This window comes from Falco cherrug, chromosome 5 (assembly GCF_023634085.1).
Source record: "Falco cherrug isolate bFalChe1 chromosome 5, bFalChe1.pri, whole genome shotgun sequence".
NCBI classification, from domain to species: Eukaryota; Metazoa; Chordata; class Aves; order Falconiformes; family Falconidae; genus Falco; species Falco cherrug.
The window spans coordinates 1,130,807-1,156,693 of NC_073701.1; the positions used below are offsets into that span (position 1 = coordinate 1,130,807).

The 25,887-nt window shown below is 58.4% G+C and overlaps 2 protein-coding genes across 9 annotated transcripts; both read left to right on the plus strand.

The window, feature by feature from the left end:
- The first annotated feature begins 23 nt into the window (after positions 1 to 23).
- On the plus strand, positions 24 to 5,745 carry NOP2 (NOP2 nucleolar protein). Its single transcript, XM_055712720.1, has 16 exons — positions 24 to 202; positions 282 to 327; positions 400 to 503; positions 1,123 to 1,388; positions 1,687 to 1,730; positions 1,896 to 2,065; positions 2,861 to 3,060; positions 3,163 to 3,252; positions 3,332 to 3,419; positions 3,516 to 3,656; positions 3,847 to 3,986; positions 4,265 to 4,354; positions 4,651 to 4,773; positions 4,858 to 4,955; positions 5,047 to 5,177; positions 5,287 to 5,745. The coding sequence occupies exons 1-16, from the start codon at positions 28 to 30 to the stop codon at positions 5,538 to 5,540; spliced, it is 2,160 nt and encodes a 719-aa protein (XP_055568695.1). The 5' UTR covers positions 24 to 27; the 3' UTR covers positions 5,541 to 5,745.
- Positions 5,746 to 13,928: 8,183 nt separating this feature from the next.
- Positions 13,929 to 24,312, plus strand: IFFO1 (intermediate filament family orphan 1). Of its 8 annotated transcripts, none has more exons than XM_055712756.1 (9): positions 13,929 to 14,752; positions 19,628 to 19,688; positions 19,774 to 19,869; positions 20,104 to 20,244; positions 21,173 to 21,357; positions 21,831 to 21,951; positions 22,626 to 22,718; positions 22,883 to 23,013; positions 23,528 to 24,312. In XM_055712756.1, the coding sequence occupies exons 1-9, from the start codon at positions 14,091 to 14,093 to the stop codon at positions 23,631 to 23,633; spliced, it is 1,596 nt and encodes a 531-aa protein (XP_055568731.1). In that variant the 5' UTR covers positions 13,929 to 14,090; the 3' UTR covers positions 23,634 to 24,312. The 8 variants fall into 8 exon arrangements, with proteins under 8 accessions (XP_055568731.1, XP_055568732.1, XP_055568733.1 ...); XM_055712757.1 differs by having other exon boundaries at positions 23,531 to 24,312; XM_055712758.1 differs by having other exon boundaries at positions 22,629 to 22,718.
- The last annotated feature ends 1,575 nt before the right edge of the window (positions 24,313 to 25,887 follow it).

Here is a 25,887-nt window from a genome sequence, read left to right on the forward strand (position 1 = left end):
GGCGGAGGCGGGCCCGGCGGCGGGCGCATGCGCGGGGCCAGAGGCGGGCCGCACGTGTGGCGGCGGGCCCGGGGCCGCCGGAGGGGCCGCGCCGCCATGGGCCGCAGGCTGGACCCCAGCAGGAAGGAGAAGCGCGGCCCCGGGCGCAAGGCCCGCAAGCAGCGCGGGGCGGAGGTGGAGCTGGCCCGCTTCCTGCCGCCAGGTGAGTCCGGCCCCGCCCGGCCCGGCCCGGCGCCGCGCTGCCGGTTCGGGCCGCCTGACGGCCGCGTGTCTTTCCGCAGAGCCGGAGCCCGGCAGGAAGAAGCTCTCCAGCCACGGGCGGAGGAGGTGAGGCCGGGGGGGCCGGGGGGGCCGGGGGGGCCGGGGCGGAGCTCACTGCCGCTTCCCCTCTCGCCGCAGGGCTGCGAAGAGGCGGCTGGGAGCGGGCAGCGCCGCGCCGGTCGGGGGGCGCCGGGGGGCAGCAGCAGGAGGAGGAGGAGGAGCAGCGGGCCAGGAGCCAGCAGGTGAGTACCGGCCGGGGTGGGGCGTTCCTGCAGACAGCCTGTCCTGCTGCCCCCCAGACCACCCCCCCACCCCCCTTTTTTTTGTATGGCACGAGACAGGTGGGGGTTTTATTATTTTAAACGAATTTTTCCTGCTTGCCGGACCCGCCGTGCCAGGCGGCGGTGCTGCCCGCGGGACAGGCCGGCAGGATGCTCTGGTCCATGGTGCCGCTCCCGGGTCGCCGCTGCTGTCGCAGGCAGGTTGGGCGGCTGAGGCCTTTCGGGCCGCCGCGTTGTGTCCCACGGCGCATAGGAAGGTGTCACAGCAGGAGGAGGGAAGGATGGACAATAGATTTGGGAAGGGGGGGTACTGTAACACGTCAGGGCAAACACTATAAGAACTTTGTGGCCATGTTTTTCTTTGGTAACTCTAGTTAGTTCTCTTTAAAGCTTTGTTGGAGTAGAGGTGGTAATGTGCCCTTGTTTGCGATTGAGAAAACCGATGTGGAGAGCAAGCAATCCCTTCTCTTGGCCAGGCAGCTCAGCCCTAGGGTGAAGGTCTCTTGTATCACAACTGAAAAAACAGGGCAGCTGCTTCTGAGAATAACGCCTAACTTTTAACCGCTGCATCTGCCTGTAGCTGAAGAGCAGATATCCCCGCAGAAGGAGAAACGTGCTGTAAAGGCAGCGGGACAAACCACTCGTGGCCGCTTTGGCTTCAGTGATGGCAACTCAAAATGGCTGGCTCCAGCCAAAGCCAAGAAAATCCCATCTAAAGGAAGCAATGTGGAGTTATCCAGCGATGGTGAGGTGGAAGGAGGCAGCTGGGAGATGGAAGAGGAGGATGGGAGCAGCGATGAGATGGTGGATGATTACGGTGTGTCTTCATCATCAGAGGAGGAAGAGGTAGGAGCTTTTTACCCTTAATTATGCAAGAAATACTTGGCTTTGCTGGCTGAAAAGACCCGTCAGGCCTGGGGAAACAAGAGTGACTTTACTAAGGGGTGGATGGATAGTGAGGTGGCAGAGAGCTTTCCCCTTCTTCCCTTCACAATAACAATTTCCAGTTTAGCAGCTGATCCCAGGATAATATTTGGTGCTTTTGTTTGTTGCTTTTTCAAACAGAACAGGTAAATTTCACAGATGCTGGGAAGTAAGGGGGTACCCGGGGATATTGCTTCATTATTCTTTTGTCTCTCTTTAGTTGCTGCCTATTGAAAAAGCTGCCCTGAAGCAGAATTCTGATAGGTAAGGATTTGATAATACTGCCAGCCTGCAGCGTCTTTCCTGGTTAGACAAGGAGCATGTGTTGTTTGTTCTTCTGTCCTTTTTGCCATCTAAGAAATGGTAGTTGTGAAGTACCTGTGTGATACTGTTCTTCTGTAAAACATCTGTCCTGTTCTTTGTCCTTAGGGGAAGCCTTGGTGAAGATGACAGCGAAGAGGGGGAGGAAGAGGAGATGGCAGAGGCGGCAAGGGGGCAGAAAACAGGACAGAAGGAGGAAGAGGGCCCAGATCTGCAGCTCAACCTGGATATAGATGAGCAGTTTAAACTGCCAACTAATGAACAGATTGAGAGAGAGGATATCCTTTTTATTTGTGACATCCATAAGCCATGTGCCTGCAGCAGCACGGGGCCTGGATACGACTAAAGGGCTTCCTTTGGACTTTATCATGAGTATTGCTTAGCAAGAGCATTCTGTGCGCGATGAGGTATTTTTAGATGAGCTGCCCAAATAGATAGTATACAATGCTGTGCTTCTGTACAGCACAGTTAGGAAATCTGTTGGGCCCTGTACAGAGCTTGGAGCCTGCCCCGGTTTCCTTTCCAGCCCTGAGTGCATGTGGGTATCTTATCAGTAGTTTGTTCCTCTGTACCCTGATTTTCCCGGTAGGTGTTTGTCTAACCCGTTCCTAGAGCCTCTGATGACAGCAATTCCAGCACCCAAAGTACTTGCTCTTGGGCTTTAGTGATTTTGATTTCCTCCCCCCAGTACATCTAATCCTGCCTCTTCTCCTTCTCCTCTGTACCCCGTAGTTGCCCTTGGGGAACTTCTAGTCTCTTTTCTGTCACAGGTATTGTTTTCAGCATTAGAAGATGTTTTTTGTTGTTGTCTTTTTCCTAGTTTTTTCTGTTTATCTAAAGTAACTAAACAAATTCTTGTAAATACCTTGTAGTTCCTGCCTTGTGAACTTTTTTTGCCCGGTCCCATCCTTTGAATCCCCACTCTGCTGAGGTCTGATGACAGTCTGTTCCAACAGAGCCTTTCTGGTGCGGGTGCTGTGATGCAGGAGTCCTGCATGACTGATTGTGCTTGCAAAGAGCTTGTGTGTGTGCAAGTTTGTTGGCTGTTCATGGTTCCTTAATGGTCCTTCTACCTGCTGAGCCGCCTGACCTGCACATCATTCACCAGCGCATCAAGGGCAACATGGAGGTGCTGCAGGACTTTGGGGCGAAGCGGGAGGAAGGACACACGCGACAAGAGTACCTTGCATTGCTGCGCCGGGACATGGCTGCCTATTATTCCTACAGTGACTTCTTGCTCGTGAAGCTTATGGACATCTTCCCACTCCCTGAGGTAGGATCCTGCCCTGCCTGTATCTTTGCTGACTGATGAGGATTTAGCTGCCTTCCTGGGCCTTCGTTTTTACCTCTGTTCTCTGTCCTGTCTTCCACCCAGCTGGTAAACTTCCTGGAAGCTAATGAGGTTCCCCGCCCTGTGACCATTCGCACCAACACACTCAAGACGCGGCGACGGGACCTGGCACAGGTGAGCAGGAGCCTGTGGTTGTCTCCTGCACCGCCTGTCATACGGGACAGCATCTCAGTCCCATCTCCTTGTCTTGCAGGCTCTAATCAACCGTGGTGTGAATCTCGACCCCTTGGGGAAGTGGTCGAAAACGGGGCTTGTTATTTATGACTCCTCTGTGCCCATTGGTGAGATCACCCTTCGTGTTGTAGGGCTCCATTGACCCACTCCTGACTCCCATTTTTTTGCGTGTCATCGCACTTTGTTCTGCCTTCCCTGCCTAGGTGCCACCCCTGAGTATCTGGCTGGGCACTACATGCTGCAAGGAGCCTCCAGTCTCCTCCCCGTCATGGCTCTGGCTCCACAGGAGAACGAACGCATCCTGGATATGTGCTGTGCCCCAGGAGGCAAGACCAGCTACATAGGTACCGCCCTGCAGCCCCTGGTGGGGAGGTTGGGAGGGGTGCCCTGTGAAGCGACGAGTTCACTCATCTATACAGAAAGGGGTGACAGAGGCAGGGACTGAACTTGGGGAAAGGAGAGGGGTGGCTCTCCCTGCGGACAAAAGTGCAGGGGGTTTGCCGCCCCTTGCTGATGTGTTTTGCCCTCTGGCAGCTCAGCTAATGAAGAACACGGGTATGATCTTGGCCAATGACAGCAATGCCGAGCGGCTGCATAGTGTGGTAGGGAACTTGCATCGGCTGGGAGTCACCAATGCTGTAGTGAGTAACTGTGATGGACGCCAGTTCCCCAAGGTACGTTCCTGCCTGTGCTGGGGTGTCCTTATCCTGCTTACCTGGAGCTGCTGTGCTGTCCCGTTAGTTAAATGGGTGTTCTCCAAAGCCACTTGTCACAAGAGGATGAGCAAAGCTGCTGAGGAGTGTGTTTGTTACTTGATAGGGAGACAGGAAGGTGGACAGGGAGGAGCGAGGGATCTTTGCTGCCTTCCTAGTCTTCTGGTTCCCCTTCTAGTCTTAGTCTTATTCTGAGTCCCTGCCTGTGAGTGTAATTCCAAACGTACGTCTTCCTGTAGGTGCTTGGAGGGTTCGACCGTGTCTTGCTTGATGCTCCTTGTAGTGGAACAGGTGTCATTTCTAAGGATCCTGCTGTCAAAACCAACAAGGTGAGTGGCCAGTGGGGACACAAGATGGGGACTTAAGTATGAGTCACAAGAGGAAGGACTTTGGGACAGCTTTGTTCTCAGAGATGCCTGCAGTGGAGACACTGATATATTTTTCCTTCTCTTTCCTATTTTGCATGTTGTACCAGAGCCAGTTTTCTTTGAGATTAGTTCTGCAGAAGACTCTGGAACCTTTATATCATGCGTGCTTTCCTCTCCTGTCATCCCTCCGTCCACAGCAGAGGCCTGGAGTGCTTCCCTGTGCCCCTCTGGCACGCTAACCTATCTTTCTCTTTCAGGATGAGAAAGACATCCTGCGCTGTGCTCATCTGCAGAAGGAGCTGATTCTTAGCGCTATAGATTCAGTCAATGCTGCCTCAGAGACAGGGGGCTACATTGTCTATTGCACTTGCTCTATCATGGTAAGTCCTTTCCACGCTCTGCTGTGGTCATCTCCTACTCAGAGGACTGCTGAGCTTCGGATCCTAATGCTTAATTTCTGGCAGGTGGAGGAGAATGAGTGGGTTGTGGATTATGCACTGAAGAAACGCAACGTTCGTTTGGTGGCCACAGGCCTGGACTTTGGCAAGGAAGGCTTCACTAGGTGCGTGCCAGGTCACAAGCTGCGCAGGCTTCTTGGTGGCCAGGTTTGAGCAGAGGTGTTCTATCATTTCTCACCCTGCTTCCTCCTCCAGGTTCAAAGACCGTCGCTTCCACCCCTCCCTCAAGTCTACGAGGCGTTTCTATCCCCACACGCACAATATGGATGGGTTCTTCATTGCCAAGTTCAAGAAATTCTCTAACGCCATCCCCCAGGCACAGACAGGTAACCCGGTGCTGGAGCTCGGCTGAGCTGCTGGGCCTGTTCTCGCAGGCTGCTTCCCCTGCGGAAGCCAGGCAGGTTCTTCTTACAGCTCCTTTCTCTGTTGTTTCAGATGAAGAGCCTGCTGTGGAAGCAGCACCTCCATCCACTGTCCCTGATACCATTGTGGAGCCTCAGCCAAAAAAGAAGAAACTTGAGGGATCAAAAGCTGACAAAGAGCAGAAGCCACCACAGCCTGCTTTGAAGAAGAGACATTCATTGCAGGCACAGAGGAGACCCTTGAAGGCTGGCCGGCCTTCTCCCAAAATGATGCGTCCTCAAGCCCCTGCCAAGAAGAAGCATAGGATGAAACAGAACAGACCGTGAGAGGAGCTGCTTTCCCGGGTGTTGGCCCCCTCCTTTGAGTGCAAAGGCTGCCACAGCTTTGCGTGTACCACCTCGTCTTTGCTGCTCTGTGCAGAGAACCTCTGCAGCGCTGCACGCCTGGGACAGCTATAGGCCTGTTTGCTCCTTTCCCTCTGCATCAAGGACTGATGCACTGACACATTAAAGGTTTTATACTCTTGCTCAAGTCTTGGCCTTTTCCCTTGGAACACTGAATACAGAGTTCTGCCACGTCCCCTTACTCCTCTGCAACAGAAACCCCTTCCACTCCTGTCTGACGCTCTGGCGTTTTTGGTTCTTGTGCCCTGCTGTGCTTCTCTTTGTGAAGAGGCAGTGAGAGCTGAAATCCTGGCTGCGGGGGTGTGGGCTGTGTTTGTGGTGCCGGAGAGCAGAGGGCTTTGTTGGGGCAGGGCTGGATCTCCCTCCTGGGCCCGTGGGCCTGTGCTGGTCCCTAGTTCCCTGTGGTCACTGTGCTAATCCAGTCCACTGCTGTGACTGAGCCTTGTGCTGGTCCCCAGCAGTCTCCTGGTTCTTGACCTCCCAGACTGCAGCAGGGATTGCCACTGGTCTTACGACTGACGATTGCCACCAGAGCTTATGGTCACTATTTCCTTCGGCCTTTTTGTTCACCTAGAGGGGGTTGCTCCTCCTTAAGACGTAACGGGCAGTGGTCTGGGCTGCTTTTGTTTAAATGTCAGCCCAGGTCCCTTTCCTTTGCCAGTGTGAGTTGATTATTCTCTTCTTTGGTTCTGCCATCTAGTGAATAAATCTCTAGAGACACTTCGTTAATAAACTTTCTACCAAGCACCCTCTCCAGCTTCTGTTCCACCACAGTGTGTGTGAAGTTGGGTGTGTGACGGACCTGAGGCATAAATCTTGTTTCTGTAATTGTCTTGCTAGCTCAGCTCACCTGAGGCTTTGCCTTGATTTGTTTTCCTTGCCAGGCTCTGGGTTCGTGGGAGAACTTGATGCGCTATTCCCGTGTTTGTTGTTGAGAACAGCTGAACGCAGTGGACTGTAGGATCTCGGGAATCCTTTGTCCTGGTCCGCTACGCATGAGGCTGCTGCTTTCCCATGTGATGAGCTTCAGCAAGTGGTGAGGCTGAGCGTGAACTCCAGGAACTCCCTGAGACACGCACACGCGCTGCTGATGCAACCAGACACGGACCGATAAGCAGAAACTGAAGAAAAGCGCTGTGGCGGGTGCCCAGGAAACCACAAATGGGACTCGCCAAACAGGAATGGCAAAAAAGGCCAAATCCTGCTCTTGCTGCCTGGCCTGTCACACCGAGAGCGTGCTGGTGGGTTGTGTGTGTGTGTTTCGCTGGCAGCAGCTCCTCAGGCTTGTGCCCTGCCCGGTACCCGGCTCTCGCATCTCTTGCCCTACTTGTGGGCTAGGCCAGCGTGCAGCTTGCTGGCAGGTCGCACACGTGCGTGCGTGCAGAGGAGCCGGCAGGGATTAGTTTAATAACGAGGCCAGGACAGATGGTGGGAATCGGGTGCGGGGCTCAGGCAGGCGGGCACGCTGACCAGCAGCCAGTGTCTGTGTGACTGGCCCCTTCTGTTTATCCCTCCTCTCCGTTTCCTGTGCTCACTTCTCTCTGACGTAGCTCAATGCCTCCCTCTCCCCTCATTTGATCCTTCCCCTGAACATCCCACAGTAAGTTTTTCTCCCATAATCTTCCTTAAACACTGCATGATAAACTTTACGCCACAATTCCCCTCAAACATCCCATGAGAGATTTGCTCTTCCCCATGAAGAATATTGGTGGCGAAGTTTCCAGCTGAAGCTCTTTGAGGTTGCACTTGAGTGGTTCCTGTAATCGTCTGATCTGTCACCATCTTGGGAGCCCTTGGTCTTTGTTACAGCTTGTCTTATCTTCCGCTTTTTAGGGCTTATGTATCTGTGTGTTTTATAACTCTGGTTTTGACTTTGTCTTTTTGTGTTGAACAGCTATTAATTAAATGTCCTTATAGTTGAAAATCACTTTTCCCCCACACTTCCCAGTGAAGCGGGGCAAGGAGGAGCCTCTGAATGCGACCGTCCCATCCCACGCTTGTGTGGTGAGGTCTCTGGGTTGCCTGACATACAGGACCCAAGGGAAGTTTTCTGGGGTCTTTCAGAAAAATTAATTAAATATTGGGTGCCATTCGGAAAGGAGTTGCTAGATAACAGAATGGAGACAACTGTTCCCTCCCTGTGTAAAATTGCCTCCCCGTATGCGCACTTCAGCCCCGTGTTGCTGGTGCCCTCTCTCCGAGTAAGGGCTGTAGCACTGGGAAGCAATCGGGGAGGACAAACACACCCGAAGTTAGGGGGTGGCTTCTGTGAGAGGAACAGCTCGAGCCTAGGCCTCTTGGAGCCTGGGAAAGAAGTGTTACAGCAGTGTGTAACATCGTTAATGGCATGGAGAAGATGAACAGGGAGCAACTTCTTGCTCTTTTCCAGTAAACAAAAGCCCTGGGGCCCATCAAACACACCAAGGGTGTGGGTAGCTGTGACCCTCCTTTCTGCAGGGCGCAGTGGGTGCTAGAAGCTTAGGCAGGTTGAGAAGCCAGCTGTATTCACGAGGGGAAAATATTTCTTGTAAGGGCTGCTAAACACAGCTGGCTGAGGAGATCCACAAGGCGTGAACTGGCTGGGAGTGCTGCCAGGGGCGACCACTGCCCACTCGCCCGGGTCACGAACCCTCTGTCCTCATCCTGTGCTGGAAACTGGTTCCTGGGCATAGACGGACCGTTGCTGTGACCTGCAGACCCGAGCGGTTCCGGTGTTGCTGGGAGGTGGTCCCACTGCTGCGCCTGCCCCTTGGTGCTCGCGAGGTTAGTCCTGAGCTCTGCCCAGCACCTCGTTTCCCTCAGCTGGGTCCTCGCTGCACAAGGCTCGCATGGCTTGTGGCAGCAGTGGCTCCTGGGCAGGCTGAGCCCTGCCTCTGCTCCTCCAGCCTCATTTCTTTTCCAGTTCTAGGAGGTTCCCCTAGGAGGGATGAAATACAGGACTGTAGTGTACAATTCAAAAGTGGAGCCGTGTGGCGATCTTCCAGCTGTAGGGTGGCTTGCACCGGGCAGGGCTTTTGCTTCTGGCAAGCCGTGAGCCCGTCCTTTGGGAAGCGAGGCTAACCTGTCCTGTTAGCGACGCTAACTGGGTCCCACCGCGCTGGATAACCCATTTATCTTGATAACCCCGGCGGCAGGGATAGGATGTTCTTGGTTGGGATCCCAGTGTAATTGTCTGGTTCCTAATGGATCTGCAAATTATGTCGGTCCCCTCTGAGAGGTGGGAATAGATGCTGCTTTAACCACCTCAGCAGAACTTCCCTCTGTTGCTGTACGTCATTCTGCACGCTTTGCTTGCTGCAAACCTGCTGTTACAGCTGGGGAGAGGCGGAGGCGGCTTTCAGCTCTCCTTGGTGGCTTGCTCCCCTTCTGCTCTTTATTTCAGCCGCTGCATAGCACTGCTCAGAGAATGTTGAGGGGGGCGGTGAAATGCTGCCATCGAGTTGGTGGCTTCCCTCTGCATTCTGGTGCAAGGCTGCTGGTCACACTGGGCTTGTGTCTGCAGCTGCCGCCTTGCACTGGGCATCTTTTGTTACCTGAAAGCTGAGATTTTTGGAAAATGTGACAATTGGGTCATTGTTCAGTACCTTTAATGTAGTTTATCTGAGAGCTGCCGGTAATGTGGTTTGTGAGAGCTGAGCAGAGCGAAGTGAAGGAAGAACTGAGGCAAAGCAAGGGTTGAAAGCAGGTCCGAGGAGTAAAAATGCTGTTATAAATTAAAAGCTGGTTGAGAGAAGTCACTGTAATGGGTCGTGATATCTGCTCCACTGCGCTGTACACAGATGTTACTGGGGTGGCATTTAGTGACTTGGAGAAAAAAAAAATGGGTAAGCAGTTCTGTTATTAGAACTTATTGATTTTGACAACTTACTTAAGTAGAAGTTATTTAGGCTAAAGAAGGCCAATGTGAGGCGCAGCCGGTGTGCGGGAGAGGGGAGGTTCACTGCTAAGGGCTGCCAGTGCGGTGGAAGAAACCACCACGCGCGTTGTAAGTTCTTGATTCTGGTGGGGATTCTTCGAACGCCTCTTCACGGCGAGGCAAGTCTGTTGGAGAAGCCCTCCCGGGGTACGCTGAGGATGCTGGCTGCAGCCTCGGGAATGCCACCAGCTCCCCCCTGCCACCCGGGAGGTGCCCTCGGCGTGTGGGGGGAGGAAACCGGAGGCTTCCGGGGACAACGGTGCATCATGGAAAGAGACTCTGGCAGCAATGTGGGTCGGTCACTAATTCCAGTGGTGTCACGCGCTGGAACGCCTGTTCTGTGCTGGGTAGGCAGCCTGCGGTCGCGTGGCCTCGTGTCAGGCTGCAGCCGGGGGAAGGGAGTGAATCCTGCGCTGCGTGCTTCAGGGGCTGGGGTATGAAAAGTAGATCCTGGAGCACATGCGCTGTTGTATGTAACCCTACAGAGATGTACATGCTTTTGTAGGGGCTGAATCCATAAATGACCGAGCCCAGGTCGGTAGGTTTTGCTCCCCTGAGCTGTCCATCCCTGCTAGGGAGGGTTGGAGAGCCCTGAGGAGGGGCTGTCTGCAGCTCCCTGCCCTGCTGCTGGAGTCAGTGGGGGATGCTGAGTGGAGCAAGGTCTGTGAGGCCCCTGGTGCTCGCTGCAGTGCCCAGAACTGCCTTCACGTGCACCACCTGGCTGCAAAACTCCCTCCTGGGGACTGGTGTTCAGGGTCTTTAAAAAGCAAAGCCATTCCCTCCTTTGCTGTTGGACAGGGACGTTACTGGGCGTTGATTTGGGTGGTGATGGCTCAGCTTCTGTTGGCAGCTGCTCCTCGGTGCCAATTGCTCCCCAGTTTTGGGGTTTTAGTGGAGCATCCTGGAAGTTGGAAGACTCGGAGGGTTCACAGTGAAATGCTCCAGCAGTGAGGTGCAAGGGAGGAGGCAGCATGGGGGGCACTCAGAGGGATGGAGAGCAGGGAGATGGGGTATATACACGCTAGCGTGACCTATGCCTTAAAAACCAGAGCCTCGAGGAAAGCTGTAGAGCTAATTTGAACAGGTTTCACCTATGAAGCACCGCTGCAAGGAGGATGCATTAGCTAGTAAGAGGTTCTGTGATCTGGGAGAGGGGGAAGCACCTCAAACTGGCAATGGATGTTAAAGCTGGGCAAACTCACACGGGAGGCAAGGCAAGGTCTGGGATTTTATTAGGTGATCAGCCACCTGGCAAATCTGCCTCCATTTGTCTATGAAGGGCAATGGCAGAGGCTCAGTCCCTTCACCGTGCGGTCAGCAGAGACACAGTCCCACGTGAGTATCTGACTTGAGCTGCAGAAATTTGCACCGTGTGTTTTGCACAGGGTAAGAAAATGCAATAGTGCTTTCTCAGCCTAAAAATCTGTGCAAGATAAATAGCATCATGTTTGTGAATAAGTGTCTGTTTTTACGTTGGCTACGGGCACAAATTTTAAGCGCTGCAGTGAGGAGCTCTGCACGTCATCTGGTGGGGTCCAGCAGCGCCACTGCTGAGCCTGAGCTGGCAAACTCAGGGCAGGAGCTGTTGGAGGGTCAGGAGAAGTGCCGGGGGTTTTGGTGAACCAAGAAGGGAAGATGAGGAGGAGGAGCTGTTGTGCTGGGGTAGAGGAGCGTTGTGCTTCCCTGGGCAGCAGGGTTGTCTCTGGGCTTCCTCAGGAGCAGCTAGAAGAAGTTGGCCCTTTGCCCCAGCCATCTTCTGTGTCAGGAGGAATCCTTTACCCCAGCAAGTAGCTTGAGCAGGAGAAGCCAGGAAAAAAAAATAAGGAGGCTCCACGCTGCCCTGTCCTCTCCAGGAGACAGCTGGAGTGCTGGTGGGAAGAGGCTCTGGGGGTCTGTGGGCCAGCCCCCCGCTGTCAGCAGGACTGTCCCGGCACTAGGTCATGTCGCTGTGGCTGAGCCCTGAGAGCCACCAAGGATGGAGCTCCTGCACCTGCTCCAGCGCTGCACTGGCCTCCCGGTAAAACAGGTTTTCCTGATGGATGGCAACACCTTCCTCTGCTGGCGTTTCATTAATCAGCCCTGGTGCCGGGTTTCCCCAGCAGGACAGGAGCAGGCCAAGCGGAGCCTGGGAAAGCGCTTGCTCCACGTTTGTAGCCGTTGCTCTTGGCCATGCTCCCCGCTGGCTGCAGGAGCAGCGGATCTCCCTGCTGCCCAACACCACTCGCCTGCGCGTGACCGGAGGGGACTGCGGATGGGCTGGCAGGGACGGGGGGTAAAATCCGGGGTGTGCGAGGGGACGGGGTGCTGGTGGAAAAGGGGGGCTGCCGCGTGTGCAGGCAGGCTGCAGCAGCATGCGGGGCGGGTGAAGGGACGTGGCAGGAGGGAGTCAGTGATGACTTCCAGGGCACGTGTTGGGAGGTCTCCGTGCTGGAGCTGCCACTGCTGCTTCAAAACAAGCTTCTTGACTGGGAATCCCTTTCGTCCATCTGTCCTTCCCTTTTCCCTGGCTGTTTATTTGGTGGTATTGCTGCTGGGTGCATGGCTCCCTGCCGGCTGCTGTTGCAGCGAGGGTTTTTGGGAGATGTTCCTGCACCTGCCAGTGAGGAACACCTTCCCACCTGCCTCTCCCTTGGCAAAAGCGCTGCTGGCCATGGCTCAGCCTCTCTGGTCAGAAGCAGAGCAAGGGAACCGCTGCTTCAGAGAAAGAGTGTTAAGAGGTGACAGAAGAAGGAAAGCTCGCTTCGTTTCCTACCCTAAGCCCACATGGGAGGGACTGAAATCCAGTTACAGCTTCCAGCAGTCACGGGTGTGCCGGGGAGGATGCTGCCCCGTTTCTGGTGGGAGAGGAGGTATTATCAGTGCGAATGGGGGCTGCTGCGAGGAGCCCAGCACTGGGGGCAGGGTAGGGGAGACAGGCAGGTCACAGGGCAGAAGTGATGCTGGACACAGCATGGCAGGAGAGGGGAACAAATTTGATTTGGTCTGCTCCCAGGCAAGGAAGGCAGGAGAGGGACGGAGGAGCCCTGTAGGCCTGCAGGAGAAGCAGCAGAGAAAATGCAGTAGGCAGGTTCTTGGTCAAGACTAGCAAAGCTGGCCATCTTCGGTGGGTCTGGGAAGTTTCTGGATGCATGGACTGAGCCGTATGTCAGATCCCACGGGAAGGGCTCTGCAGCACCCTACCCCACCAGCGCCTGTCTGCCATGGATGCCGGGCATTTCCTTCAATTCAAAGCCATTGCTTGCTCCCCCTTTGCCGACCGCTCAGCTGGGATCTCGGAGGGCACTCAGCTGCGCCGTGGACACCCTGGGGAATGGGCCACGATGGCAGCATGTGACACAGGTGTGTGTCCACATCCGCATCCATCCATGCGGTCCCCTCCCGCCGGACAGCAGGGCAAGGGAGCGTGGAGAGCATTTTGCAGCAGTGGCCGGGGGCTGAGGGCAGGGCCAGGGGGACAGACTGTAGGAAAAGACCTACCGAAGGAGCAGGTAGGGAGCGGGAGGGCAGACCCGAGGCTGCCCGGCACACAGCGGCGGAGCGAGCCGAGCGCAGGGTGTTGCCGGGCTGAGGCCGGCTGCCTCCCGCGACCTCCTGCACCTGCGGCTCGCGCTGGCTGCCGGCGGCTCCCAGGGGCCTGGCTGCCTTCGGGGGGCTCGAGTGAGGGTAACGGGGGGCTGCGGGGGTGCGGTGGGAACGTTGTGAGGCTCTAGAGGGGGGCAGCACTGGGGAAGGCACTGAAGGCTGTGCTAACAATAACAGTAGTAACAACAACAATAACAATAATAATAGAAAGCACAGGCACCTTGGGCTGGTGATGGGGGGCTCGAGTGAGGGTAACGGGGCTTCAGGGGTGCAGAGGGAAAGTTGCGAGAGTTTGAAGGGTGGCAGTGCTGGGAAAGGCACTGAAGGCTGTGCTAACAATAATAAGAATAAACAACAACAATAACAATAATAATAGAAAACACAGGCCCCCTGGGCTGGTGATGGGGGCTCGAGTGAGGGTAACGAGGGGCTTTGGGGGTGCAGAGGGAAAGTTATGAGGGTTCGAAGGGGGGCAGCGCTGGGGAAGGCACTGAAGGCTGTGCTAACGATAATAATAACAATAACAGCAACAATAACAACAATAATAAGCACAGGCCCCCTGGGCTGGTGATGGGGGGGCTCGAGTGAGGGTAACGAGGGGGCATCGGGAGTGCGGAGGGAGCGTTCCGGGGGTCTGAGTGGGGCGACGCTGGGGGCTGCGCTAACGGTAACAGCAACAAGGACAGGGGCGGCCGCGACCCCCTCCGGAGCGCCCAACCCGCCGGCGCGGGGCCCCGAGCCCCCCCGTTCCGCGGCGGGGGGGCGGGCAGAGGAGGGCGGCGTCCGCCGTGTCCCCTCCCGTCCCCGCCGCGTCCCCTCCCCTGCTCGCTCCGCCCGGGGCCCCGGCGGGGAGCGGCTCCCGGCCCCGCCGCATCCCGCCGCAGCGGAAGCCGCACCGCGGGGCCGGCCCGGCGCAGCCCCCGGGCTCAGCCCGCCCCGCCGGGGCCCTGCTTGGGATCTCCCCCGCCGCCGCCATGAACCCGCTCTTCGGCCCCAACCTCTTCCTGCTGCCGCAGGAGCAGCAGGGGCTGCCGGGCCCCGAGCCCCCCGCCGCCCGCCCCGCCGAGCCCCTCGGGGGCGAGCTGGCCGCGCCGCCGCCCGCCGGCCCCTTCCCCGCGCCGCCCGCCGCCATGGCGCTCCGCAACGACCTGGGCTCCAACATCAGCGTCCTCAAGACGCTGAACCTGCGGTTCCGCTGCTTCCTGGCCAAGGTGCACGAGCTGGAGCGGCGCAACCGGCAGCTGGAGAAGCAGCTGCAGCAGGCGCTGGAGGAGGGGGGCGGCCGGGGCCGCGGACCCCCGCGCCGGGACCAGGCAGTGCAGACCGGCTTCGTGGGGCCCATCCGGACCCTGGGGCTGGGGCTGGGGCTGGGGCCGGCCCGGGCGCTGGGCTCCCCCGGGCAGCCGCCCCCCACCTTCCCCACCGCCTCCCGCTTCATGCCCGGCACCATCTGGTCCTTCTCGCAAGCCCGACGGCTGGGCCCGGGGCCGGAGACCACCCTGGTGCAGGGCCCGGGGGTCTCCTGGGTCCACCCGGACGGGGTGGGCGTGCAGATCGACACCATCACCCCCGAGATCCGGGCCCTCTACAACGTGCTGGCCAAGGTGAAGCGGGAGCGCGACGAGTACAAGCGGAGGTGAGGAGGGACAGGGGGGAGTAGGGGTCCGGGCTGCAGCCCCCCAGGGACCCCCCAGGGTGGCTGCGGGGCCCGCTGAGCAGGGGGGGCAGCCCTGGCCTGGCTGCCCGGGAGCGGGGGGGCTCCAGCTGGCGGGGGGTGGGTCCCACAAGGCAAAAATCCCGGGCCCCTCAACGCGTTTGGCTGCGCCGGGGTCTCCTTGCTGGCCTCCTGGTGTTTGAACCCTCCCGGGATGCTCGCTGAGGGTTTTTCCGTCTTACCGACGTGGCGTGACAGACTGGGAAGGCCTTTCTAAGCAGGGAAGGAAATAACATGACTCCAGGAGCTGGTGCTTTAAACGGGAGGGGATCTGGAAACACTTGGCGAAGGAGGAGCAGCAGGAAAGTAGGTGAGGAAGGTGAATGTGCAGCAAGCGTGTTTGGGTTGGGAAAGGCTGCTGGGAGGAGGAGGAGGAGGATGGTGAGGAGGAGGGCTCCCTGGGTCCGTTGGAAGGTGCCCAGAAGCCCCTCCGCAGAGCAGCCAGCTGCCCCGGCCCTTTCCCTCCCCACTGCCTTCCCAGCAGCGAGTGGTGTGGAAGCACCCTGCTCCTCGGGGGCTTTGGGAGCACCCTGCTCCTCGGGGGCTTTGGGAGCACCCTGCTCCTCGGGGGCTTTCCTGCCGACCCAAAATAGCTGCGGCTTGGCATGTGCCTGGGAGAAGGGCGAAGCAGCATACAGGGCTGATCTCTCGGCCCGTTCTTTGCCGTGCGGGGCAGCCGCAGCTCCCGCATCGCACCGGCGGCACTTTTGGTTCAGGCCAGTTCCCGAGGTCGCTCTCGGCTCCGCACGTAGGATGAGATCAGGCAGGGGCTGGCATCGCTGGGTCATGGCGCCGGGCAGTGTGTGGCCAGTGCTGGGGACTGATGCCACTCAAGCAACTGATTTTTATCTTTTTTTTTGTTGTTTTTTTTTTTCCCCAGAAGTCACTTTATGGTGCTTTAGAAGGAATTAGAAAGTCAGTGATTATGTGCCCAAACGAGCAAAAGTGTGCTCTACCCACAGGAGCCGTGCCGCTAACCTGCACTCTGCAGCTGCGGGCTCTGGTGCCGAGATCCGAGGCTGGGGATCCAGGATGACCCTTACGGGTTTGGCTTTATAAGGCTGTGGCTGAGCACGCTTGCCGGTTGGATGCTCCGAAGGCACCAAGCAAGGCAGGCGGAAAGGAAGAGCTGGCACCTCTCCTTTCCCACCTATCGCTGCCCGTACCTAAGGCCTTTTATCATTAAGCCAGGCGTTGGGCTCCGGCTCCTTCTGCGGGCGGGCGGCTCTCCTTACTTCGTGTTTTCACCTCGGGTTTGTCGGTGCTGCTGAAACTTTGGGAGAAAGGAGGGCATTCCGGGGTGGTCTCGCTCTGGCAAGTGGGCTTTGGGGCAGGCTGGGGGGCGATGGAGGTAGCAGGGACGCTGGGGAGGCGGGGGGGGCACCACAAGCCACTGCGGGCCAATGTTGGTGGTGGGATCTATTTTTGGACTGTGTTACCAGGAGCTGGGGGAAAGCAGACCCCACCCCCAGACCCTTTCCAGCACCGGGAACTCTGACGGGTACAGCCGGATCCCAAACAGGGGAATGGGACAGGAGGATCCCATTTCCACACCCTTCCCCATGCTAAGGGCTGACATCCCCCGGGCGCAGAGAGCTCCCTGCCGCGCTGGGCTCTGATCTGCTGTGGGGACGGTGTCATCCATTTGCCACCTGCCTGGAGGCCAAGGGAAGAGACCGTGTTAACATGGGACTTCTCGGTTCCTTGGCCGTGGCTTGAGCTCATGCTTGCTTCAGGGCAGCGTTGCCACCGTGCAGCCCACGGCACTCGGAGCGGTGCAGCAGGAGCTTCTCTCTGGATATACAGGGCCTGAAATTCAAGTCTGGAATCTAGGAGGGGTGTGGGGGCAATAGGGAGGGATGAGAGGAGCCACAGCAGCCGGAGAGGGGCTCGCAAGATCTGCGTTTGAAGGAGCAGGCTGAGGCTAGGTGGCCTGGAGAGGGGCAGAAGGTGCCTGCAGGTGTCATACAGACCCACCAAGCATGGGGGAACTGAGTCTCACCAGGTTAGTGCTGTCTGCTGTACCTGTATTCCCAAGTAGTTTTTATCTTGGATGCTGCAAGGACGTGCTAGAGGTGTGGGATGTGTAGTGTTACGGCACAGTGTGCGTTAGAATCGCAGAATGGGTTGGAAGGGACCTTTAAGGACCATCTAGTCCAACCCCCGCTGTGTGCTTTCGCTAGATCAGGTTGCTCAAAGCCCTGACCTTGGACACTTCCAGGGATGGGGCATCCACAACTTCTCGGGGCAACCTGCTCCAGTGTCTCGCCACTGTCATCATAAAAAAGTTCTTCCTTATCTCTGATCTACGTGTACCTACCCTCTTCCAGTTTCAAACCGCTGTCCCTTGCCCTGGCACTACAGGCCACAGTAAATTGCCTCTCCGTCTTTCTTATAAGCCCCCTTTATGTATCGAGAGGCCACAAGAAGGTCTGTTATTGCGATTGCCCTGCGAGGGGGTGCAGCTGGCTGCAGAGCCCTCGCATTTAAGGTAAAAACAGTTTGTAGATGTTTGTAAAAACAGTTGGAAGATGGCAAGAGAGGCACGCGCGCAGCTTCGTGCCCCAAGCGGCCCAAAGGCTGCCCCACAGCATCTGCGGGCCGTGCAGCACCGGCTGCGGCGCCCCGGTGCTTCTTGCAGCGAACAGGGTTTTTTAAAGATGTGCATGGCTGGTTGTTTTGCTCACCAACCTTCTGGGGGGGGCAGGCGGTGGGGATGGCGCTGCATCTTGCTGCCTTCCCAGCTTTGGGAGGGCTGGCAAGGAGGCGGCTGGGTCTGTCTGCTGCTGGGACCCTCCTGCCCTGGCGTTCTGCCTCTGTTCCAGCCGTTGGGCAGGTTGCTGCCGTGTGGCGGTGCGGGAGGGACCCCGGTGGTGTGGGGCAGCCGTGGGTCCAGCTGGCAGCGCCCGCCGGCCGTGCAGGGCCGGGGGTGCCGCGCCGCAGGCAGGTTATTATTAGGAGTGGTGCATTGCAGGAGGGAGCAGGGAAGGAGCCAGGCAGGAGGTGAGCGGGAGAGAGGTTCCTGCGGATTCATCACTCGCAGGGCCAATTGCTGTTCCTCCTGCCTTTAAATCGGTTTTTATCTGATCTGCGCTCTCTCCCTTAGTCTTGGCGTGAAGCGGGTTCTGCCCGGGGTCTGCAGCTGTGCCTTACGTCCCCAGTGAGTCCGGGCTTGAGAGACACCCGGAGGGAGGCAGGGACCAAAAAAGAGGCAGCACCATGCTGAGGAAGATGCTGAAATATTTTTCTGATGTTGGAAGGCGTTTTTCTCCCTGGGGAGGGAGGCCTTGGTTGAACAGTTCCCGTATAAGGGCAATTCTACCTTTTAACTTTCTCATTCCCTCTCTCTTTGTCTCCCTCTTCTCCCAGAGGGACGGGAACCCCCTTTGACTCCCTGTAGCTGCGGTGTGGAGCTCACTCCAGCACGAGCACTGCACGCTCTGTCCTTGCTTGAGTAAGGAGCAGCGTTGCCAGCCTTAAGAGCTTAGAAATTCTTAAGCCAGGACTCTCCCACGCCGGGAGATTGTCCTGATACCCTGAGATAACCCTGAGAGGGCTTTTCACATGCTATCTGGTCCCCTAGACCTTAGGATTTCTTTTTCAAACTTGGTGGGAGTAAGGGAGAGGAGATGTTTCTTCAGGTCCTCCTGCAGGGTGGCAGTGCCTGTCTCTGCGTTTGCAAGCGCTAAACAGAAACGGGAGCTGGCTGCACCAGGCAGGGCCCACTCCGCTTGCTTTCCTGGAGAAATCCCGCTTTCTCAGAGAAATCTGGCTCTCCCAGCAGAGCCGGGTGAGGAAGCAGCAGCCCTGCCCCGTGCCGCACCGCGGTGTGTGCCAGCCCGGCTGCTGGACGTGACGGCCATGTAGCGAAGCGCAGCACGGCCGGCTGGCCTCCCGACAGACCGTGGGCCAGGCCAGCACCGCAGCATGGCCCAAGATGATGATCTCATGCAGTGAAATATAATATAATTGCTCGGCGATGCGCCTTTGTGTGGCGCGGCTGGGCACCTTTGCGGCTCAGCCTCTGGCAAAGCTGCGGAGCCTAATACAGCGCCCACCAGCCACCCTGGCGTAACTGGGAGAATCCGTCCCGCTTCCTTGTAGGGTGAAGCAACCTTCTTTAATCCAATGTGTTACGCGGCAGTATGGCCAAGGAGGCTCGTGCCACTGGCCGGGCGCCGTGCTGGGGCGCAGGGCAGCCTCTGCACCGCTGCGGGCTGAAGAGCAGCCCTTCGCGTCCGCGCACGTCACGGCCCCTCGCGCCACGGCTCAGCGTCGCTTCAGGTTTTGTGCTTCTGCACAGCCCGGACTGCAGCGCTGCAGAGGCACAAATGTGGTCGTAAATACGATGCTGATGGGGCAGCTCTGCAAGATCTGCAAGCCCTGTCCTGAGCCTTGGAGCTGAGCCTAGCGTGGCCTGAGGGCAAGGGGCTCGGGGGCAGGTGGAGGGGCTGGGGGGCTGCATCGGGGCGTAGCCACCAGCCCCAGCGTGGCAGGCTATGCAGTGCCACTGCCATGCAGAGCCCGTGGTTGGTGTCCCCAGCTCCCCCCGCGGTGAGCAGGGACGGCGGAGAGCCTGGTGGGGCAGGGCTCGTGGCTGGGGGCGCTGCCAGGCTCGGCAGCTGCTGGGCGTCTGGAAGCAAGCAGTGATGCATTCCTGGGCACGTTCTCCTTCCCGCCCCGGTGCCGTCATCACCCCCTCTTGGATAGCTTTGGGGTGAGCAGCTGCTGCTCCCTCCTCTCCCTTTGGCAGCCGGCAAGGCCGGCGGGATCTGAGCGGCGTGTTTGTCTCCCTAGATGGGAAGAGGAGTACACGGTTCGTGTCCAGCTTCAGGACCGCGTAACCGAGCTGCAGGAGGTGAGCATCACCATCCCCCCCTTCCCCTGCAGCCCCGCTGCCCTGCGCTGACGCTGATTTGCGCATCTCCCTCTGCCCGGGGCAGGAAGCCCAGGAGGCTGAAGCCTGCCAGGAGGAGCTGGCCATGAAGGTGGAGCAGCTCAAGGCAGAGCTTGTTGTCTTCAAGGGACTGATGAGCAATGTGAGTCCCTGACCCCTCTCCGACCTGGCAGCGGTGTCCTGCCCGAGCAGTGGGGCTGCGTAGAAAACCAGTTCCTTGGTGGGACATGTCATGGCGGTCTGGGGCAGGGTTGGCCCAGGGTGCAGTGAGCAGAGCAGGGGTGTGGATGCAGTCCTGCAGCATGGGGTGGTGGGGAACCTGGGGGCTCTGATTGCCCCTCTGATTTATCCCCCTCCTGTGGCGTCGTGGGTTCAGAACATCACGGAGCTGGACACCAAGATCCAGGAGAAGGCCATGAAGGTGGACATGGACATCTGCCGGCGCATCGACATCACTGCCAAGCTGTGCGATGTGGCGCAGCAGCGGAACTGCGAGGACATGATCAAGATGTTTCAGGTGAGGAGCACCTGCTGCTGCTCCACACTTGGCCGCTGGCTCTGGGGAGGAGAGTTCCTGAAGGAGGTAGAAGAGACAACACCATCCCCCCTGCTAGGGGAGACGCTTAGTCACCCTCACCCTTGCTCTGTGCAGTCCCTCGCTCTCTGTCTCTCTCTGGAGGACCAGGTGAAAGGGCATGGAGAGGAGGTGGAAAGCTCCAGATGTTGCTTTGGGCATCAAGAGTCCCCTCAACCTCTCACTGACCTGTTGTGTCGGGCCCTGGGACCCCGCAGTTGGTAGGGGAGCAGCTGCAGGAGGGAGATGAGTTACTCGAGTGTCTGTCTCTAACTCCATCTCTCTCCTTCCCCTTCCCCTCTCCGTCATCTTCTCTCTGTCTCTCTTCTCTTCTCTGTCTCTTTTTCTCTTTCTGGATGTCGCTGCCTTTCTGTCTCGCTCTCTTTGTCCCTACAGAAGCAATTGGTTAGTTCCATTCAGTTGGGAAAGAGTACAAATTTTAAGCTTTCTGTAAATCAGGTCAAACTGTAAATATTGACATATTTCACTTTTTTCAGACTCTTGTCTCTTTTTTCCTGTTTCTGTCACTGCTGTGTTTCCCTGTCTCTGGACTGGGGTGGTGGGCGATTTGAGTTTTTCTGCAGTAAAACCACGTTGTTTTTTCTCATCAGATTCATAGACACCATCTTCAGTTGCTTAGTTTTAATTTTAGAAAATGCTAAACCCATGTTTTTTATCCATTGCACCATCTTTAACCTGACCATAATGAGCCCATCTCTCTCTCTCTCTCCCTCTCTCTCGCTTTCCTTCCTTTCTCTCTGTCTCTCTCTCTCTCTCTCCCCCCTGCCTTTCTGTCCCTCTGCCATCCCTTTCCCCTCCATCTCCTCCCAACTACCTGCTCCTGACCTCGGACCCGGCCTTGTTTCTGTAGTCTCTGCACTTGTCTCCCGTTAAGGTCCCAGCCTCGGTGGGGCGGAAGCGGGAGCGCAAGCAGGTCAGCGACGAAGACACCTCGCTGTCGGAGAGCGACGCCTCCCGAAAACCTGAAGAGGAGGAGGAGGACGAGACCACGGCCATGAGTATCAATGAGGAAATGCAGAGGATGCTGAACCAGCTGTGAGTGCGGCCGCTCCGCACCGCCGCTGCCGGCGTCGAGCCAGGCTCTGGCACCCGGCTCCCCGCTGGCGCCTGGGATGGGGAGGGGGGGGGGGCTGCAGCTCCTCTTTCCCAGGGGAGGGTGAGGTGGGGGTGCAGCTGCGGGGTATGTACACCCCCCGCTCTGCGGCACGGGGGGACTGACCTCCCCGGAGACCTGAGCCCACCCGTGCCGTGGGTGGGAGTGGGTCCAGCGCCCGTTCCTCTTGCCCCCTGCTCCTGCTTTTGGGGGGTCCCTGCCTGGGTTTGCCAGGGCTCCTGAACATGAAGGCAGCCCCTTCCCCACCAGCTGCTGGGTCTGAGCACATGTGAGCCCACCCTGGCCAGATCCCCCAGAGCCGCAGCCCTGCCTGTGAGCAGGGGCAAGACTTCTGGTGCTGCCGCGGCCCCCTGCCCGCTGGGGTTGTCCTGACACGCTGTTCCCTTGTCCCCAGGAGGGAATATGACTTTGAGGATGACTGTGACAGCCTTACGTGGGAGGAGACAGAAGAAACACTGCTGCTCTGGGAGGACTTCTCCGGATACGCCATTGCAGCCGCAGAGGTGCAGGGGGAGGTAACGGTGGTGTCAGGTCCGCTCTGGGATCCAGCCGTGGGTTGGGACACTCCGTCCTGCCTGCCACTGGGAAGATGCTCCCTCAAAGACCAGACTTCAGCACCTCCAGCCCTTGCAGGCCTGTGCAGATGCTTCCATCTTCTCCACAGGAATACGTTACTGCATCCTTGTGAAGGTCTTGTTAGACAGACTGGGGACCTGTAGCCTGAAAGATGTGCTGAGGGCATCACATCTCCTCTGGGATGATGGAGAAGACCTCCTCTGGCTGGGCTGGTCTCTGGGGGTCCCTTGCTCAGGCTCTGCAGCCCACCTGCCTGCTGCACAGCAGCACTGCCCAAACAGTGTCCTTTGTGGCCAAAGCCCTCGCCAGCTGCAGCTTTGACCCTCAGCAGTTCCCTGGGGATGTGTCGTGCTTGGGGATGGACTGTGCCTGTCAAAGCTTCTGTGCGTTGCTGAGCTTGTCCTGGGCTGATGTGCTCAGTGCCCAGTCCTGGGTCTCTCCGCCCTTGTTGGCAGGACTGACTTGTGCCTTACTTATACTACACGGCTTCTGTTTCTTCCTCTTTTTACCCAGTGCTGCCAGTTCTTTCTCTAATTTCTCTTATCGTGTGCCTTTGGTTCCTCATCTTTGGTGCCTCCCTGCCTCTAAACATGCCATCTGCTCTTCTCAACAGCAGGACGACAGCCTGGAGAAGGTGATTAAGGACACGGAGTCGCTGTTCAAGAGCCGTGAGAAGGAGTACCAGGAAACCATCGACCAAATAGAGGTGGGAGGAGAGGGAAGCGGGTCCGACGTGGCACAGAAGGGGGTGAAATGGGGAACCTGCGGGAGGGAGGCACCGTGCTGGAGCAGGGGGGTGGTGACAGGGGGGTGGCCGCCTCGGGGCTGGCCGTGCTCTGTACCCATCTCTGCACCATTTCCCTCGTGCAGCTGGAGCTGGCCACAGCCAAGAACGACATGAACCGGCACTTGCACGAGTACATGGAAATGTGCAGCATGAAGCGAGGCTTGGACGTGCAGATGGAGACTTGCCGGCGGCTCATCACCCAGTCTGGGGACAGGTGAGCTTCGGCAGGAGGCCCGGGGTGGCGTGCGCTGGGCAAGGAGCGGAGCCGCAGGGAGCGGGAGCTGAAGGTGGGATGGATCATGGCCCTGCCCTGCCTGGCTGGGGTGGGGGGGCAGTTCCCAGAGGCAGCTGGGCTCTCCTGGTGACCAGCCTCCACGCCGCACACAGGAGGAGGCGGGTTTGATTGGTGGAGCTCAACACCCCTGACGGAGAGAGGAGCTGCCATTGCGTAGGGACTCCAGGCTGGGGACCTCTGGGCTGGGCTTCCACCCATCCTCAGCCCCGCATGCCTGGGCAGGGTCCTGCTCTGGGCGTCTCCCCTGGTGCTGCTCCATCCCTGGACCTCTCAGCTGGTGTTCTCTGGGACACCCTCCCCAGCCCCCAAGGATTTCCGTGGATCCCAGGGCAGCGAGAGGGGCACTTGAGCTTCTCTCCTCTTTGCCGCGCTGAACCCGGTCCTTCCACTCACCCTGTGCAGTGCTGTGACCGCTGCCCTTTGCTCTTCTCAGCAGAAAGTCTCCTGCCTTCACCCCAGCCTCCAACAGCGAGTCGGCCCTCAACGAGGAGAGCGAGGAGTCTGACCGTGACCCTCCCAGCGACGCTTCCATCAGATAATGAGGGGAAGCCCCGCTCCCTTGGACCCCCTTCCTGGCACGGGGCTGCCTGAGCCACACCTAAGAGAGACTTGGGGACGTGGAGCTGCTGGTAAACATCTGTCACCCAGGCTCACTCCCGTTTTTGGGTGCTTGGCAGATCCCACCCCCCTACACCACCAGATACCTTGCAAGTGGGAATAGCTAGATAGAGCTGAGGGTCCCTGCCTGGGCCGCTCAGCCTCCAGCCCCTTCTCTGTTCCCTTCCCCTGCTTTGGTTAAACTGCGGTTCGGGCAGGGAGGCTCCAAACCTGCCACGGCAGCGTTCTCCAGGACTGTCCCCCAGCCCCCCCCAGGCTCACCTCCTCCAGCCTCCGTCCTGGAACTCTTGGCCTGCCCCCTGCCCTCCCCGTGCCACGCGGAGCCGACCGAGAGCTGTACCTCCCTGCAAACTGGACCTGACACTGGTGCCAACTGGACTGAGCCCTGGGCTCTCTCTGTCCTTGCTGCTGGCCCGGCACCTGGCTGGTCCCCATGCCACACCGGGGCAGCCTGACCCCCGCCCCCCCCCCCCCGCCTTGCCCAGGGCAGGGGCTGAGTCCCGCTCACTGTGCCCTTGCTCTGCCGCATGCTGGCACTGCGCTCGCGTCTGTGCTGCGGGGGCCAAGGGGTCATTAAACGGGACAGGTTCCTTTTCTACAGCTTCGCTGGGTGTGGGCTCTCCCTGTGCTGCCGCAGGCATCGCACGGCTTGAGGCAGGGGGTGCCCTCCACCGGACCCCCAAGCCCACAATGGGGGCCTCCCATGGGACACTCCCGTCCCCTGGGGACGTGATGGGTGGGACAATGGTGGGAGATCCCTGTTCTGGGATCCACTGGCCCTCGACAGGCTGTGTGTGGTGTCGGTGCTGCATGGGCTGGCTTGTTCTTAACCTGGAGCATCGTTGGTGCTGAGGAATCGGAAACAAAGCGACGTGGCTCGCGACTTGTGGGCCATCCCCTCCCAGCGCCTGGTCTCCTCTGCTGCACCAGGACATCCCAGAGCATCTTCTCGCCTGCTCTCAGCCCCACAGCCAACCTTGCCGTAACCACAGCGGGGGTTCCCCCATCCCCCTGTCCCAGCGTTTGCCTGCTGGCTGTCACCGGTGCTGCTGCAGCGATGGGAGGCTGGCGGGAGGCTGGCGGGGCGAGAAGCCTGCCCAGGGGCAGTGTTTGCAGAGGCAGCTGCTGAGCAGCAGACCCTGGCAGCACAGCCAAGCAGGTGATGCTCCAGAGAAAAATGCTTCTCGCAAAAGATTCTGGAGGGAAGAGAAAGTAGATTGCAGTAGAGTTTTTCGGATCATCTCTAAGATTAGGTAAGGTAGATAGAACAGGGGCCGGGGATGCAACAGCTTATCTGTGTTGGTAGGTTTGTTTTGGGTCGCTAATGCTGCCATGCACCGGAGCTGCGAGCGCACCCGTGCCCCATGGTGCAGAGGGTCCGCATTTGGGGGGGGGGGGGGGGGGGGTGCCGCCCGTGCCTGCAGAAGCGTGCACTGGCGTGTTGGCGGGGGCCAGGCTGGCCGGTTGGTGCAGGGGGAGGCGAGGCCGTGCGCACGGTAGGAGAAAGCAGCCGGGAAAGCTCAGGGCCGGGGCACAGCCGGGGCTTGGCTGCTGGGCCATGGCAGCTCCTCGGGTGATGCTCTGGGTGGCTGGGCTCCGATGGGCGAGCACGGGCTTTGCTTGGCAGAGGGGAGCCAGGGGGCACCCCCGGGGGGGCAGAGCAGGGGGACAGCAGAGTGTGCTCCCGGCCTGGCCGGTGCGTGCCTCCGTGCCTGCCATGAGACAGGGCTCTCCCCTGGAGTGCCTGTTGCAGTTTCTTTCCCTCCTGCCTTTTTGGTTTTCTTCCTAAAAGAGCTAAAGCCTGAGGAAATATTTTAATCTGGGCTTTTTCTTTCAAGTGATGTTGCCTCACACTCCAGCAGATCAGGGATCACTTTCTGCCCTGCCTGAAGGCTCCTCTGGTTTGTGCAAACCCCCTTTTCCATGCGTGTCTTTGTGGCATTTGCTGCTCTTTCTCTGCTGCAGAGATCTCTGAGTGGCTGGCTAAGTCCGGCTTCCCCCATGAATAATCCATGACGTGTACCTTGGCCTCTTGGAGCTGCTTTGGAAACCCACAGGACTGCAGAGCATCTGCCCTGAGAGGTTTCCAGCGTGAAGCACAGAAGGACCAACCGCTCTGCCCCGGCAGCAGCTGGTGCTGCCAGACACCCACGTGCCAGGACACGTGGGGACCCC

Coding starts and splice junctions, on each gene's coding strand:
- NOP2 (XM_055712720.1), top strand. CDS start 28: ATGCGCGGGGCCAGAGGCGGGCCGCACGTGTGGCGGCGGGCCCGGGGC. Junction 504..1,122: donor AGCGGGCCAGGAGCCAGCAG/GTGAGTACCGGC, acceptor ATCTGCCTGTAG/CTGAAGAGCAGATATCCCCG. Junction 4,355..4,650: donor CTGCTGTCAAAACCAACAAG/GTGAGTGGCCAG, acceptor TTTCTCTTTCAG/GATGAGAAAGACATCCTGCG.
- IFFO1 (XM_055712756.1), top strand. CDS start 14,091: ATGAACCCGCTCTTCGGCCCCAACCTCTTCCTGCTGCCGCAGGAGCAG. Junction 19,689..19,773: donor GCGTAACCGAGCTGCAGGAG/GTGAGCATCACC, acceptor TGCCCGGGGCAG/GAAGCCCAGGAGGCTGAAGC. Junction 23,014..23,527: donor ATCACCCAGTCTGGGGACAG/GTGAGCTTCGGC, acceptor TGCTCTTCTCAG/CAGAAAGTCTCCTGCCTTCA.